Here is a 17,717-nt window from a genome sequence, read left to right as displayed (position 1 = left end):
CTGAGGCAGCAAAGCAGCCCCAAACCATGATGCTCCCTCCGCCTTGTTTTACAGTGGGGATGAGGTTTTGATGTTGGTGTGCTGTGCCTTTTTTTCTCCACACATAGTGTTGTGTGTTCTTCCGAAACAACTCAATCTTGGTTTCATCTGTCCACAGTATATTTTGCCAGTAGTGCTGTGGAACATCCAGGTGCTCTTTTGCAAACTTCAAACGTGCTGCAATATTCTTTTTGGACAGCAATGGCTTCCTCCGTGGTGTCCTCCCCATGTACTCCATTCTTGTTTAATGTTTTCCTTATTGTAGATGTGTCAACAAAAATGTTAGCATGTGCCAGAGATTTCTGTAGGTCTTTAGCTGACACTCTGGGATTCTTCTTTACCTCATGCAGCATTCTGCGCTGTGCTCTTGCAGTCATTTTTAAAGGACGACCACGCCTAGGGAGAGTAGCAACAGTGCTAAACTTTCTCCATTTGTAGACAGTCTGTCTTACCGTGGACACATGAACATCAAGGCTTTTGGAGATACTTTTGTAACCCTTTCCAGCTTCAAGCAAGTCAACAATTCTTGATCATTGGTCTTCTGAGAGCTCTTTTCTGCGAGGCATGGTTCACATCAGACAGTGTTTCCTGAAACCAGTAAACCCAAAACGTGTGTGTTTTTGAAGGGCAGGACAGCTGTCAGCAACACATACAATATCATCACACTGATTGGAGTCAAGGTTGGCTCACTCCTGGCTCCAATTAGCTCTGGGAGAAGTCATTAAGCTAGGGCCTCACATACTTTTTCCTCCCTGCACTGTGAATGTTTACATGTTATGTGCAATTAAACCATGGCAACATCTAATGTTTGTGTAGTATTATGTTCAGCAGACTGTGTTCTTCTATTGTTGTGACTTAGATGACGTTCAGAGCACATTTTATGCCCAATTCATGCAAAACTCCACGTAATCCCAAGGGGTTCACATACTTTTTCTTGCAACTGTATGTATGCGTAAATTGATGGCGCCATACAAGTACCTGAAATAAATAAAATATATAATCTCTATGTACAGCAGCGGGCTGTGGTGCGATGACATGTGGTGAACTGCACTGCGTTGCGTACAAATGCAGACATGCTCCATATGTATGCACCACATCACACCAGACACACTTGCATGGTGCAAACAAGGCAGAAGAACGGTGCCCTTGTGTTGATCAACACTAGCCACTGCAGCTCAATGCATCTGGTGCGAACAGGCCCAAAAATTTTATATTTTCTGGTTGAATAGTTTTTATTGGAATTTACAAGCGCACACAACTAGGTTACACAGTACAAAGTAAACAACAGGCAACCAATCCGGGTTACAAAAGTACAGCGGAGGGGGTGAAAACACCCCGAGGCCTACACTGAAAAAATGGAATATTTTTTACAAGGAAAAGTAGTAATGATCTACAACTAGAAGGGCTGTCCTACCCTCCCTAGCATTAGCAGGCTCGTCCATCACATCTGTTGGTCCTTGGCATAGAGGAAGTGAACAACCTACTCCTGTTTCCAGTAAGGCTTCCAGCTGGGCGGCCTACGGCCATTTCCTTGGGTCATCCAGCTCCTGTCGCATTTTCCTTCCTAGTTGTAGTTGAGCGCTGTACAAGCATGATCCACCCCGCCGATAACAGACAGCACTTTTCCACGAAGGAATGTGTAAACAGGTCTTCGCATAGTAACTTGGTTGGGACTTGTTAGCAAGCCGACACCTGCATGTTCATGCCTTCAAAGTACCCTGAGGACGCAAAAAACCAAACAACACGGTGTCTGCAGCATACATATTAAACATACTGACATGCACCAAGCTGGATCTTTATACGTGCCTTTCCCATTGCTGATCTGCTGTTGTGTGCACGGCCTATCAAATATTAAATATATTTGCTGCTTGCATGGCAGGGGATTCAGATTGGCGCCACCATAGTAGAAGGCATGAATGAAGTACATTTAGTTTTCGCTTTGCTTCATCATGCTAAAAGCAGAGCTCATACAGGAGTTCCAGCTGAAAAAAAAAAAAAAGTCAGCAGCTACAAAAACTGTAGCTGCTAGCTTTTAAAATACAGACACTTACCTGTCCCTCAGTCCAGCGATGTCCTCACCATGGCTGGTTTCACCGGCTGTCTTCTCTCCCCGGCGCCGACATTTTTAGTGTGGGCACCCGGTTGTGACAGCTTGCGGCTTCACAGCCAGGTGCCCACTGCGCATGTGCGAGAAGAGCTGCGGTTTGTGAATGGCCGCATAGTCTTCTGGGACCTGTCACGTGTCCAAGAAGACTACAGGGAGGGAGGGCGGACAACGTCTGCTTCCGATCGCCTAGGCGATCGCAGCGGAAGTGGGAGCGGATACCTGTCAAATTCAGGTACTTCCCCGCTCCCCAAAGGTGTCAATCCTTAATGGGGAGCGGGGACAAAGCATTAAAGCAGAACTTTCCCTTTTGGGTGGAACTCTGCTTTAAATAATAGTCAAAAGCAAGTGGTTAGCACTGGGGTCGCTGGTTTGAATCACAACCACGGCACCACCTGCCTGTCCTCCCTGTGCCTGTGTGGGTTTACTCCAGTTTCCTGCCACACTCCAAAGACATGCTGGTAGGCTCCTGCCTAAGGCTCCGTTCACACCTATTCAGTTTGCTTTTTGTCCATTTTGCAGTGCTTTTCTCACTTTGTTTTTGCCACGTTTTGCTCAGCTGTTTTTTCGTTTTTGTCTTTTGCTGGGCAGAATAAAAATGCAGAATGCAAAACGCAGCAAAATCACACTACTGTGCATTTCATCTGATTCTCCAATGAACATTATTGTAGCAAAAACGTTGCTTTTTGCTTTTAAAAAAGTCCCTGACCCTTTCCAAAAACGCAGCAGCTCAGAAAAGCATAGATGTGAACATGTTCCATAGGAAACCATGTTAAATGGACTGTAGTGAGTTTCTGCAAAAAGCATTAAAAGACACACTGGTGTGAATGGAGCCTAAATTGGCCCTAGTATGTGTATGAATGTGAGTTAGGGACCTTAGATTGTAAGCTCCCTGGGGGCAGGGACCTATGTGAACATACAATATATATGTATAGCCCTGCATAAACTGATGGCACTATGCAAGTACCTGAAATAAATAAATAACAAGCAGCCAGGCATATGAGCTAACATTCAAATCTGTCTACATGCACGAAGCCCCACATCGGCGCCATGAGGTGTGAACATGTATTCATGTGTGACCAGAAAAGGTTGCTGCTGCCCAAGTTTAGATACAAAGCTGATTGTATTAGAAGTCCATTCACATTATTGGATAAGATGTCAGCAGCCCCAGCAGTCTGAGGCCCCTTTCACACTCGGGAGTTTTGAATCGCGGGTAGAATCGCAGAAACGCTCTGCTGACAAATCGCGGAACCGCGTCTTCAGGTACCATTCATTTTAATGCCACCTGAAATCTTCTTTTGGGCGACACACGTTACACAATGTGGTTTGCCGCGATTGTGGCATGATTTTCAGGTTCCATTATAATGAATGGCACCTGAACACATACTTCCGTGATTTGTCATTTTAGCAGAGCGTTTTGAAATCGCAGGCAGAATTGCTGCAATTCTGTCAGCGATTCAAAACACCCTAATGTGAATGGGGCCTTAAAGTTGTCATTTAAAGGGTTGGTTCACTTTTTCACAAAAAAACTTAAAAAGGTGAACCAATTGACAAGACCCTCCCCACTCCTCCGGTCCCTGAGGTACGTACCTTACACAATCTTTTTCCACCATCCTCTCAAGCTGATATAATGGTCCAGCACTTTTTTAAATGTTAAAAAAAATCTGAAGAATATATTTAAAAAAATAAATAAATTATATATATATATATATATATATATATATATATATATATATATATATTCAAAAATATATATATTTTTTAAATATATTCTTTAGATTTTTTTTAAACATATAAAAAAGTCATTTCAACATATATTTATAAATGCATTCCAAAAATGTAGATTTGTATTTTTAAAGACACACAGTATATTTGAAATGTATTTTTTTAAATATTTTGTATATATTTTGTAATAAAAATGCATTTCAACATGCAGTATATATATATATATATATATATATATATATATATATATATGCTAAAATTGTAGTATTTCAAATATATTGTGCCTGCGTGGGTTTCCTCTGGGTACTCTGGTTTCCTCCTACCCTCCACAGACATGTTGGTAGGTTAATTGGATCCTGTCTAAATTGGCCCTAATATGTGTATGTACGAATGTGAGTTAGGGACCTTCGATTGTACACCCCTTGAGGGTTAGGGACTGATGTGAATGTACAATTTATATGTGTAAAGCGCTGCATAATTGACGGCGCTATATAAGTACCTGAAATAAATAAATAAATATGGCAATATATTTGGGAAGAATATTTTAAAATATATTTTTCTTCCATGTGAGGCTGCATAGAAGATTACACAGGAAGGTGAAGGAGGAGCTGGGTCAGCACAGAGTAATTACACTCTCCAAGATGAGGATAGGGCTATGGCCTGCAAGAAACGAGGGGGTTGTGCAAGAAAAGAGAATAGCGAAATTTTCTAGCAAAGGCACATTGCACCTAAATGAAAAATTAATTTATGGAAATTTAAAAAAAAACAAAAAACACAAAAGTAAGCATTTAACCTACTGGAGATTTCTGTGTTTTCTCTGCAATTTGCTTTTTAAAGCTTGTGTCCTTTAACCCTCTAAATTATCAGAACATGATGGACTGACCCTTTAAAACACATACATTCATTAGGATAGAATGCATAAAACACATTATTCTGGCCGGCAGACTCCAGATAGTCATCCAACAGGACTACAACACTGATTGTTTCCTGCAACATTTGTTTTCCTTACTAAACAGAATTCCTGCACCGACAATGAACAATGGCGCTGGGGATCATGGGAAGTTTGGTAGAGCAGACCCAGAGCGGCAGTTGCCATTGTGCAGACAGTTACTTGTGTTTGGAGAAATAATGAATTATAATGAATGCATGTGACAGTACCATTCTGGGAATTTGACCAAATTCAATATTGATATTTTTGTATCACATTATTTTTACATGATGCTGCGCAAAATGCCACACGGAGGAGCCCCGTGCTGACAAATGTGTCTCCAAGAAAAACAGTTCGCCTGTGTCCCTTCTAAAAATTGTTGTATTGTTCCCCACATAAAATGACAAAAATAGTCTTCTAAAATAAGGGCGGATGGGTTATAAAATATTGCATACAGATGTTTCTAAAATTTGGCGTGGATTTGCGCCAAGAAAAGAATTCTCTAATTGTTCCTCAAATAAGAAATTATTCCATACAAATTAGACTCATTGTCAAGTCAGCAAGGATTAGGAACATTACTGATGCCACATTAGAGGGTATATCCCTTTCGTTGCCAATTAAGAAAGCCAATTTGGAGGCTGGGCCTACAAAAGAGTGCATCTACTCCATTCACAATAAAAACGTGATTTTATTAATTCTTAAAGAAAAATACCAGGTGTTCACATGTTATACATAGTTACATTGATCCAGCTTGGACTAATGTAACTAAGTATATGACATACCTGGTTAATGCCACTGGAAATCACCAAACTAGACATCGCTACTCCAGTGATCTCAACCTGCTTCCGGGTCCTTTGGCCGGCTGGATGCGTTGTGAATACAGTAGGTCGACCGTGAGCGTGGACACCATGCTGGGAATGGTGTGCATTTTCTGAATGAATGCAAATAATTCTCTGATTGGATGAGGTGGAGAGCATGAAGTCGCTGCCCACCTGGCAAAGCATGAATGGCGCCTGAGCCAAGTGGACCAATGTAATCGTGTATCACATGCCAATGCCTGGAATTAGTCTTTAACTACTTGCCCTCCAGAGGATTTACCCCCCTTCCTGACCAGGCCATTTTTTTGCGTTACAGCGCTGCGTTACTTTAACTGACAATTGTGCGGCATTGCAATGTGACACCCAAATTAAATTTACGCCCTTTTTATTTCCCTCCACGAATAGAGCTTTCTTTTGGTGGCATTTTATCATCTGTGCGTTCTAATTTTAAAATTTAAAAATCTAATTTTGTTATAAATTTTGGCCAAAATGTATTCTGCAACATGTCTTCGCTAAAAAAAATCCCAATACGTGTAAATTAATTGGTTTATGTGAATGTTATAGCGTTTACAAATGGCAGTATAGATGCTGAAATTTTATTTTATTTTACTAGTAATGGCGGCGATCAACGACTTATATCGGCACTGCAGCTGGCATTCTGACAAGGGATCAACGACTTATAGTGGCACTGCGGCTGGCATTCTGACAAGGGGGGGAGGTAGAGGACTTGGTGTCACTGACATCCCCAGGGACACCAATACAGTGATCAGTGCTAATAATAAGCACTAACACTGTACTAATGGCATTGGGCAGGAGGGGCAATCAAAGGGTTAACTGTGTGCCATTTCACAGTAAGCTGTGTCTGTGCTTTCAACTCTAAGCACACTACTTTGCATGGTTCTGCTATACAAAGCAGTGTGCTGGAGTGGACAGGGGAGATAACTGTATTGTTTACATACAGTTCTCTCCCCCAGGCTAATACTCAGCAATCATCGGGTGCCGGTGAGTAATCACCTGCCGGGACCCGATGACTGACAGCCAAGGCTGCTAATAGCTCCTACCCGGAAATGCAAAATAACGTATATATAACTGGATAATACTTTCTTCATTTGGAATACGTATCAGCAGGCTGAGAATATTCTGAAAGCAACAAAGGTCAGTTCCTGTGCTCACGTGTGTTGGTTATCTCTTGCAAACTTCCCTTGTGATGGCAGCTGTGCAAATAGTTTTTTTTAATTAAAATAATAAACATCTTATACTTACCCGCTCTATGCAATGATATCAAACCGAGTGACCTCCGCTTTTGGGGTCCCCCATTGGCGTTTTCCACTCCTTTTCTTTTGTGTCTGCACCCATAGCAAACCGCTTCCTTTGGGGTTGATGTATGGGATGGATCCTGAGCAGGGCTGTGTGCATCCATAGACACACAGAGTATCTTGACCCTGCCCCCCCCTCCCTCACATGATTTGATTGACAGATACAGAAGCCAATAGCTCAGTCCCTGTGAGTAGAGGGAGACAGGAGAGAAGAAATGCAGCCAGGCACAGCTGGATCAATTGAGACCTCAAGTATTTAGGGAGCCCACCAAGTCTAATGACAGGTCATCTGAGAGATACGCCCATTTGCATCAGAATGACCCAATAAGGATAAAAGCTATTAGTGGCTGCTGTGATTTCAGAAAAAATATCATTTCTGACTAAAATGATTGAGGAGGGGAAATTTTGGTGACAAACATTTCCAATAAAAAAAAAAAGAAATTCCAGACTTTCCTCATTTTATACACACTACCAATAAACAGCCTATGACTTCAGCCTATAAACGTGCATGCTATGTGAGTAATTGGCCACCAATATAGTCTGTTGGCTATAGAAGTGTTGTGAAACATTTCATGCGGCTGCTTATAACCATACCCCTTCCATTCACCCCGGATCCTGTTTGCTGTACAGCTTGTTATCTGCTGGTAAATGATTAATGCGCTCCGTCTTCTATACAGTAATCAGCAGAGGGGCCCACTCACTGCAAGAGGTTAAGCTATGCCGGCTATTTTATAATACCATGATCTGAGCCAATTATTTACAGAGATTTGAGCTGGTGCCAAAAGGAAATTGACTCATTTTTAGTTTCAATCCGGCTCTGAAAAAGTAGATTTGGAATACTGAGAAAACAGTGCAGCAGACCATTTTAGACCATGCCATTTCACCCTTCTACAACTTGAAAACTGGAGCAGAGAAAAATGAAGCTGATGCCCATAATGACCATTTAAGGGCCAAAAAAAAAAAAAAAAACCAAGACCCCTCTAAAGCCAGCCATACATGCAAGGAAATGCAAAGATTCCCCATCCATGCTGGCTACACTCAACTTTTTTCCACCTTGCTCCTTTGATGTCTTAATCCAGGGCCATCCATGGCTCAAAATTTTTGGGCAATTTACAAGAATCAACCAAAATTCAAACTATGTATGTCTAGATTAAGATCAGTAGTTCCGCAGATGTCATCAAATGAAGGATATGCTGCACACCTAATTATATGCCCGGGATCACATGTATTTTGCCCCACGGCAATCAGGCGGTATATATTATACACCTCCAAAGGATATCTTCGGTGAATCCATCTGTAAAGCCTTCTCTTGGCTTTACAATGCAGCTAATAGAGAAATAATATCCTTTCTAAGCATATCAGTAAAATAAAGGGAAGACGCCAACGTGGAAAGGCTCACCTGCTGGGTTTGTGAATTCACGGCCATAGTACTTTGTGATACGATTGAAGAGGGCGAGATGTTTGTGCTAAAAGATATTGAGTCTAATTCAACATTTTTTATTTGATTATGGAGTTCCCAGTTGGTCTCATTATGGATTAAAGATTTTGAACCGTCTATACTTGTAGAAACTTAATATACAAAGAGCTATTGCCGTGGATTCTCAAACCCAGCAATCATTCTAGGTGAGCCTCTCCAAGTTGGCATCTCATCTTTATTTTACTAATGCACTTCGAAAAGAGATTTTTTTTTTCTCCATTAGATGCATTTCTTAACATATACAAAAGAAGACTTCACAGGCTGATTCACAGAGGAATCCTTTTATATCAGAAGCACTGGCTATATAAAACCTGATTACCATGCTGCACAATACATGCGATCCCAGCCCTATAGCAAGGTGAGAAGTAGACACTTCAATTTATCACATCTGTGGAACAACTGGTACTCTTAGAAGCTTGTTACTTGTATCTTTTCAGCATTGCTTGTTCCCGTCTGTAGGGATTGACAAAGCAGCAGTCTTGGAGGATGAATCTGGAGGGTTGCTACCCCATGGTCTGCTAAGTTTGCGCCTGTGTAAAACAGAAGGGTTTTCTTCTGCTTAGAACTAATATTGAAGGGTATAGTGAAGACCTTTGCCAGTTTCGGGGGAAATGTCACTTCCTGTCCCATAGACACAACTGGAAATAAGAGGATCTCTCAGGAGCGAAAATCCTCCCTTAGACAATGGTCTATGCAACAGGTGTCCCCGTCCCCATTGAAAGACTTTCATTCTAGTCTTGTTCCCAATTACAGCTCAAAATGTAGGGTTTTTCTATTCTTCTTAGTCAAGATGACAATAGTCACCAAGATAAACAGAGAGAGCATGCTCCCTGACCAGAGATATACAGCAATGAAAAGTTGACAAGGTTGCCAACCCTTACTCATTCTATCCACAAATAGCTAGCATAAAGAGTATACCAAATCAAGACAGCTTTTGTGTAAGGTGAGAGGCTGTTAAATTTGGGCATTTTTTTTTTTAATGCTATTGGGTCCACCTAGATTGAAGCCCAGCAGGCCAAGATGGTGCAAACATGAACTCATAATTGGATAAAAGCAGTGAAGCAAGTCATGACTACTTCTCTAAGGGATCCCGAGATTTCTCAATTTTAATATTCAACCACACTCTTCATGTTCCATATCCCAACTTTCTTATTAAAAGTAACAGTGCTGACAACAGCCATAATTACCAAGGTATGAATTCAACTAGGCAGCCAGAAGCGTACAGCTACTACTCCTATGGTAAAAGCAGACAATTCAACTGTCCTGCTCTGAAAATGGAAATACGCAGAACATTCTGTTACAGGAAGGGAATACAGAAGAACACCAAGTATCAATGAACAGCATGTCTAGTAGATGTTTAATTGTATAAAAAGGTACATCTGTAGAATCACAACTATGTAGCTCAAGTTGCTCCTCATACGTTCCTAAGCACCTCTACTTTTGGTCAGGCCAGTTCACCTCTGAAGACCAACATCAGTGAGATCTCCTTAGATCAATAAATCTGCATCTCCTTTGTTTTTGTGGATCAAATTACAAGGACAAATATACAGCTTTCCATAACATTTTGAGTCTTAAGTGGTAAATAAAACTTTTCTACATCTGTGGGTTTCTGAGTGAATGTACTGCATGGTAACACTAATTGACCACAGTTTTAGCTGAACAGTTTCAGTCCTGTGGCTTTTTAAATTGATAAAGCTTAAACAAATGGAAAATGAGCATCTGTAAGAAGTCTAATTTAAAATAGTGCAACTTTCTCTCTCATTGTTATGTATGTGTTGTTGTTCACTTTTGTTCTCTCCCCGTCACAGTAGACATTAGCTCAGCATCTGCTGAACAGAATCAATGGAGGCTGACCTGGCCTCAACCAAGGCCTGATGAAGACAGGTCAGGGGTCTGCTGGAAGAGGAAAAAACTGCCAACAAATTAGATTTTTTTCATGTAATCCCGACAGTACCTTCATTATATGCCCAGTACGGTCTTCCCATAGCCAGTTCTTCTTACTGCTGTGCGTCTCTGGCGTTGCCACCTTGGCTATGGGAGCCAGCTGTGACTTTCTGAGAATTCACACCCGACTCCCCACTACACATGTGCGAGATTGTGTGGTGCTGTGGGAGTGGTCCTGCAGCCTCCTAAGAAGCTTTGGCCAAGGAGCGTGCCTAAACACACGTCATTCGTGCCTAGCAATAAAATTTAGGAAGTGGAAAAAATGTATATATTTTGTTATGGGCTTGGGTGTGGGAAAGGAATAGTGGTACTTCCGCTTTTGTGTGAAGGTCCACTTTAGGGAGGAACATTTCCCACCAGAAATTGTTTTACTACACATGTGCACATAGAGGTCTGATTTTAGTACAAATAACCTTTACATTAGGGCCAGTGATCTCCAAGCTGCAGCCCTTTATCTAGCCCTTGAGGCATTATTCCTGTCACTGACAACAAAAGATGGTGCACATCTACCACTACCACTAATGATGGGATACTACTACTTCCACTGCCACCAACGATGGGACACTATTGTTTCCATTGACACCAACGATGGGGCACCATTCTTCCCTTGGCACAAACAATGGGGCACCACTGCTCCCTTGGCACAAACAATGGGGCACCACTGCTCCCATTGACACCAACGAAGGGGCACCACTGCTCCCATTGACACCAACGAAGGGGCACCACTGCTCCCATTGACACCAACGAAGGGGCACCACTGCTCCCATTGACACCAACGAAGGGGCACCACTGCTCCCATTGACACCAACGAAGGGGCACCACTGCTCCCATTGACACCAACGAAGGGGCACCACTGCTCCCATTGACACCAACGAAGGGGCACCACTGCTCCCATTGACACCAACGAAGGGGCACCACTGCTCCCATTGACACCAACGAAGGGGCACCACTGCTCCCATTGACACCAACGAAGGGGCACCACTGCTCCCATTGACACCAACGAAGGGGCACCACTGCTCCCATTGACACCAACGAAGGGGCACCACTGCTCCCATTGACACCAACGAAGGGGCACCACTGCTCCCATTGACACCAACGAAGGGGCACCACTGCTCCCATTGGCACCAACGAAGGGGCACCACTGCTCCCATTGGCACCAACGAAGGGGCACCACTGCTCCCATTGGCACCAACGAAGGGGCACCACTGCTCCCATTGGCACCAGCGATGAGGAACCACTGCTCCCATTGGCACCAACGAAGGGGCACCACTGCTCCCATTGACACCAACGAAGGGGCACCACTGCTCCCATTGACACCAACGAAGGGGCACCACTGCTCCCATTGACACCAACGAAGGGGCACCACTGCTCCCATTGACACCAACGAAGGGGCACCACTGCTCCCATTGACACCAACGAAGGGGCACCACTGCTCCCATTGACACCAACGAAGGGGCACCACTGCTCCCATTGACACCAACGAAGGGGCACCACTGCTCCCATTGACACCAACGAAGGGGCACCACTGCTCCCATTGACACCAACGAAGGGGCACCACTGCTCCCATTGACACCAACGAAGGGGCACCACTGCTCCCATTGACACCAACGAAGGGGCACCACTGCTCCCATTGACACCAACGAAGGGGCACCACTGCTCCCATTGACACCAACGAAGGGGCACCACTGCTCCCATTGACACCAACGAAGGGGCACCACTGCTCCCATTGACACCAACGAAGGGGCACCACTGCTCCCATTGACACCAACGAAGGGGCACCACTGCTCCCATTGACACCAACGAAGGGGCACCACTGCTCCCATTGACACCAACGAAGGGGCACCACTGCTCCCATTGACACCAACGAAGGGGCACCACTGCTCCCATTGACACCAACGAAGGGGCACCACTGCTCCCATTGGCACCAACGAAGGGGCACCACTGCTCCCATTGGCACCAGCGATGAGGAACCACTGCTCCCATTGGCACCAACGATGAGGAACCACTGCTCCCACTGGCACCAACGATGGGACACCACTGCTCCCACTGGCACCAACGATGGGACACCACTGCTCCCACTGGCACCAACGATGGGACACCACTGCTCCCACTGGCACCAACGATGGGGCACCACTGCTCCCACTGGCACCAACGATGGGGCACCACTGCTCCCACTGGCACCAACGATGGGGCACCACTGCTCCCACTGGCACCAACGATGGGGCACCACTGCTCCCACTGGCACCAACGATGGGGCACCACTGCTCCCACTGGCACCAACGATGGGGCACCACTGCTCCCACTGGCACCAACGATGGGGCACCACTGCTCCCACTGGCACCAACGATGGGGCACCACTGTTCCCACTGGCACCAACGATGGGGCACCACTGTTCCCACTGGCACCAACGATGGGGCACTACTATTCCCACTGGCACCAGCGATGGGGCACTACTATTCCCACTGACACCAACGCACTATTGTTCCCACTGACACCAACGATGGAGCACTACTGTTCCCACTGGCACCAACGATAGAGCACTACTGTTCCCACTGGCACCAACGATGGAGCACTACTGTTCCCACTGGCACCAACGATGGAGCACTACTGTTCCCACTGGCACCAACGATGGAGCACTACTGTTCCCACTGGCACCAACGATGGGGCACTATTGTTTCCCCTGGCACCAACAATGGGGCACTATTGTTTCCCCTGGCACCAACAATGGGGCACTATTCCCACTGGCACCGATGGGGCACTACTGTTCCCACTGACACCAACGCACTATTGTTCCCACTGGCACCAACGATGGGGCACCACTGTTCCCACTGGCACCAACGATGGGGCACCACTGTTCCCACTGGCACCAACGATGGGGCACCACTGTTCCCACTGGCACCAACGATGGGGCACCACTGTTCCCACTGGCACCAACGATGGGGCACCACTGTTCCCACTGGCACCAACGATGGGGCACCACTGTTCCCACTGGCACCAACGATGGGGCACCACTGTTCCCACTGGCACCAACGATGGGGCACCACTGTTCCCACTGGCACCAACGATGGGGCACCACTGTTCCCACTGGCACCAACGATGGGGCACCACTGTTCCCACTGGCACCAACGATGGGGCACCACTGTTCCCACTGGCACCAACGATAGGGCACCACTGTTCCCACTGGCACCAACGATGGGGCACTACTATTCCCACTGGCACCAGCGATGGGGCACTACTATTCCCACTGGCACCAGCGATGGGGAACTACTGTTCCCACTGACACCAACGCACTATTGTTCCCACTGACACCAACGATGGAGCACTACTGTTCCCACTGGCACCAACAATGGAGCACTACTGTTCCCACTGGCACCAACAATGGAGCACTACTGTTCCCACTGGCACCAACGATGGAGCACTACTGTTCCCACTGGCACCAACGATAGGGCACTATTGTTTCCCCTGGCACCAACGATGGGGCACTATTGTTTCCCCTGGCACCAACGATGGGGCACTATTGTTTCCACTGGCACCAATGAAGGGGCATCATTGTTTCCGCTGACACCAACGATGGGGCATGAGTCCTCCCCCACAGATACCATTGATGGGTCACCATTATTTCTACTGACACGGGGCACGATTCCTCCCAAGCCTAAAGGACAGTAAATTGGCACTTTATTTAGAAAGCTTGGAGACTCCTGTATTGGACTTGTAAATTAAAAGTGAGATAATTTTTTTCTAAACAAACATACATGAGGACATACCATACGTTTCTATGAAGCTAGGACTATGCCACTGACACACAAGAAGTGTTCATTCCAAAAAAATAAATGTTTCTTTTGTGACCATATTACAGCATATGTAAAACAAATAATTATTGGATATTTCAAGTTATAGGACAAAAGTCCACCCTGTGTGTGTGGCCAACTACAGTCATAGTCTGGAAGCAGCTGATCAGAGTGACCCCCCATGAGGAAGAGCCATTCTCCTACAAAGACAACATTCCTGACATTCCTTGTATTCTACAAATAAGTCATCCGACCATTTCAAGGTGAACTCCTCATGTTTGGACCATGAGATGTTAAATCGGGTCTCAGGAATGCTGGTCTATTGTAAGCTTACACTGAATCCTGGAAAGTTATGCAGCTTTTTAGTACAGTAAGTCAGAAGGCCCAAAAAGGGAGCGCAGAGGATGACATTCCCAGCTGTGCTCTGCAGGAATATCAAAGACGGAGCCCAGGAGTATGAAATGTCTCCTTCCTCTAACAAGCTGATGCCCAATACTTTAGATGACCCGTCCAATAGCATACTGCCAGGACGGATTCAGAATATACATCCCACAGGGGGCAGAAAGTTCAGTAACCCATAGCAACCAAACATTTCCATTCACGGATCACTGAATTGATCAATTCTGATTGGCAGATTGGAATTACTGTACTTTATTTTCTGTTACAAATGGAGATCGGAAGTCTGGATGAATGGAGATACAAATACGATAAAACCAGAGATCCAACCCAAGCATGGATCTACCGGATTATTTAATAAGACTCTCTGCTCCTATTCCTTCCACACATTGCTGCCTCTGGCTTCCTTCCTGTCTGTATTAGTCACCTCCGTCCAACTATTTCTTGGCCGTCTCCTCTGCACGGTCGCCTGGCAATCTCGCCGACTTTCCCAAATTCCTGTCTCACACTCACTTTTCTTTATTACAGGCCTTTGTGTAGCTTCCCAAAATCATGTCTCCTCGTTATTGTAGTCTGGATTCATAGTCTGCGCCTCACCTATACGCCATGGACGGTCTACTACGCGCCTCCACCGACCGTCTACTACGCGCCTCCACCGACCGTCTACTACGCGCCGCCACCGACCGTCTACTACGCGCCGCCACCGACCGTCTACTACGCGCCGCCACCGACCGTCTACTACGCGCCGCCACCGACCGTCTACTACGCGCCGCCACCGACCGTCTACTACGCGCCGCCACCGACAGTCTACTACACACCTCTACTATATTCGTACGAAGGACTGTCTTCTCCCGATCTCTGTCTGTCTGTTCCTCAGCTCTGACTGGCTACTCTCTCTGGGGTCTCAGTAACAGTCCATCTCCTCTACAGTGTCAGTCACCGGTCATAGTGCATCCTCCTCACCATTTGTGGTACCCTGCAGTTATCCGGTCCTCATAGTGGACAACCCCCCCCCCCCCAACCAACAGCCGTCATCCTGCCCCAAGTCTCCAGCCTTCTTCATCACCCCCAAACTCTGGTCCTCAGACTCACCCCCTCCCCAGACTCCGGTCCTCATCATCACCCCCCAGTCTCCATTCCTCATCCTTGCCCCACAGTCTCAGGTCCTTCTCATCCCCCAGTCTCCGGTTCTCATCCTTGGCCAGATATCCAGTTCTCATATTCGCCTCCCAGTCTCCGGTCCTCCTGCCCCCCCATTCTCCAGTCCTCATCCTTGCCCTAATGTCCGATCCTCACCCTCGTTCCTCAGTCTCTACTCCTCATCCTTACTCCGATGTAAGATCCTCATCCATGCCCCCACAGTCTCCGGTTCTCATCCTTGGCCCCCCCACACAGTCTCTGGTCCTCATCCTCGCCCCCCCCTCTCTCTACAGTCTCCGGTCCTCACCCTGGACCCCCCCCCCAGAAGTCTCCAGTCCTAACCCTCGCCCCCCTCCCCCCCAGCCTCTGGTCCTCACCCCTGCCCCCCCGGTCTCCGGTCTTCAACCTTGCCCCCCAATCCTAATCCTTGCCCTTAGTCTCCAGTCCTAATCCTCGCCCCCCAGTCCTCACCCTTGCTCACCCCCCCACAGTCTCCAGTCCTCACCCTCGCCACCCCAGTCCTCATCCTTGCCCACCAATCTCCGGTCCTCACCCACCAGTCTCCGGACCTCATCCTCACCCCCCCAGTCTCCAGTCCTCACCCTTGACCCGAGTCTTCACCCTCGCCCGACCAATCTCCGGTTCTCATCCTTGCCCACCAGTCTCCGGTCCTCACTGTCACCTCCCCAGTCCTCACCCTCGCCCCCCAATCTCCAGTCCTCACCCTTGCCCCCCAATCCTAATCCTTGCCCCCAGTCTCCAGTCCTAACTCTCGCCCCCCAGTCCTCACCCTTACACCCCAGTCTCTGGTTCTCACCCTCCCACAGTCTCTGGTCCTCACCCTTGCCACCCCAGTCCTCATCCTTGCCCACCAATCTCCGGTCCTCATCCTTACCCTCTAGTCTCCGGACCTCATCCTCACCCCCCCAGTGTCCGGTCCTCATCCCCCCCACCCCCCCAGTCTCCGGTCCTCACCCTTGACCCCAGTGCTCACCCTTGCCCCCCCGGTCCTCACCCTCGCGCCCCGGTCTTCGGTCCTCACAGTTGCCTCCCGCGTCCTCACCCTTGCCACCCCAATCTCCGATCCTCACCCTCGCCCCCCAATCTCTAGTTCTCACCCTCGCCCCCCCAATCTCTGGTCCTCACCCCCAGGTCTCTGGTCCTTATTCCCGCCCCCCCCCACCCCGGTCCTCACTCTTGCCCCCCAGAGTCCAGCCTTCATCTCCCTGTCTCCAGTCCTCATCACCCCCCTCCGGAGTCCCCCAGCAGTAACAGACCGGAGGGGGGCACACACACACACATACAGAGGATGACTGACCAGGTAGTTCATGGTTCCCGGTGTGGTGTCTCCCGTGTCGGTGATCCTGTAGTAATCCTCCCGGTGATGCGCTGACAGCCTCGTCCTCCCGATCACTCTACACCGGGCATCTCCTGTACTCCGGACCGGCTCTGTCTCTTTGTCTATTCGCCGATCACACACCACTCCGTGTCATCTCTCCCCGCTCCTGTCCCCCGTACCCCGCCGGTGCCAATCAGGACAGCGCTGTCCGCCCGCCGCACTCTGTCCAGGACCGGGCACACTGCCCGCACAGCGCCCCCTGTGATCCCGTTCTCTAGCCGGCTGTGTGTTCCGTCCCCCGGATCCTTCTCCGCTCTCTCCGGTATTCCCAGCTGTCTCGCTGGCAGCCTCAGTCCCTGAGCCGGAGAGGAGAGAGGGGGAGGAGAGACGAGACAGGGGGAGGAGCCTCCGGGGGAGAGCTAACAGGAGCCCATCAATGCCTCTGTCCAGGCCCTCTCCCCACCGGCGCCCTTATTGGCTGAGCCCGGCTTCTTATGTAAATGAGCTCAGGGGGCGGGGTGAAGCCCTTTTCCCATCAGAAGGAGGTGTTAGAGTGCCCCGGTCTGGAGCTGAGAGGGATGGGAGGTGTGAGAGCAGGGGGCAGTGTGGGGGGAAGGATGGAAGGGGGATGGAGGGGTGGAAGAAGCGATAGATGGAAGGGCGGACAGAAGGCATGATGGATGGAAGGAAGGATGTGGATGAA

At 47.6% G+C, this 17,717-nt stretch overlaps 1 protein-coding gene across 2 annotated transcripts in view; it reads right to left on the bottom strand.

Annotated features, from left to right (window-relative positions):
* The window catches only part of BCAR1 (BCAR1 scaffold protein, Cas family member), a 208,529-nt gene extending 191,161 nt beyond the window's left edge, over nucleotides 1–17,368 (bottom strand). For both annotated transcript variants that reach the window (XM_089692853.1, XM_089692854.1), the window contains exon 1: nucleotides 16,994–17,368. In XM_089692853.1, the coding sequence (XP_089548979.1) occupies nucleotides 16,994–17,005 (12 nt within the window). In that variant the 5' untranslated portion in view covers nucleotides 17,006–17,368. The remainder of the gene's footprint in view (nucleotides 1–16,993) is intronic.
* Between the last annotated feature and the right edge of the window lie 349 nt (nucleotides 17,369–17,717).

This window comes from Staurois parvus, unplaced genomic scaffold (genome assembly GCF_062004578.1).
Source record: "Staurois parvus isolate SC_StPar_1 unplaced genomic scaffold, SC_StPar_1.0 ptg000607l, whole genome shotgun sequence".
In the NCBI taxonomy this organism is placed as follows: Eukaryota; Metazoa; Chordata; class Amphibia; order Anura; family Ranidae; genus Staurois; species Staurois parvus.
The sequence above is the reverse complement of the archived record's forward strand: the minus strand, read 5'-3'. Positions and strand labels throughout refer to the sequence as shown.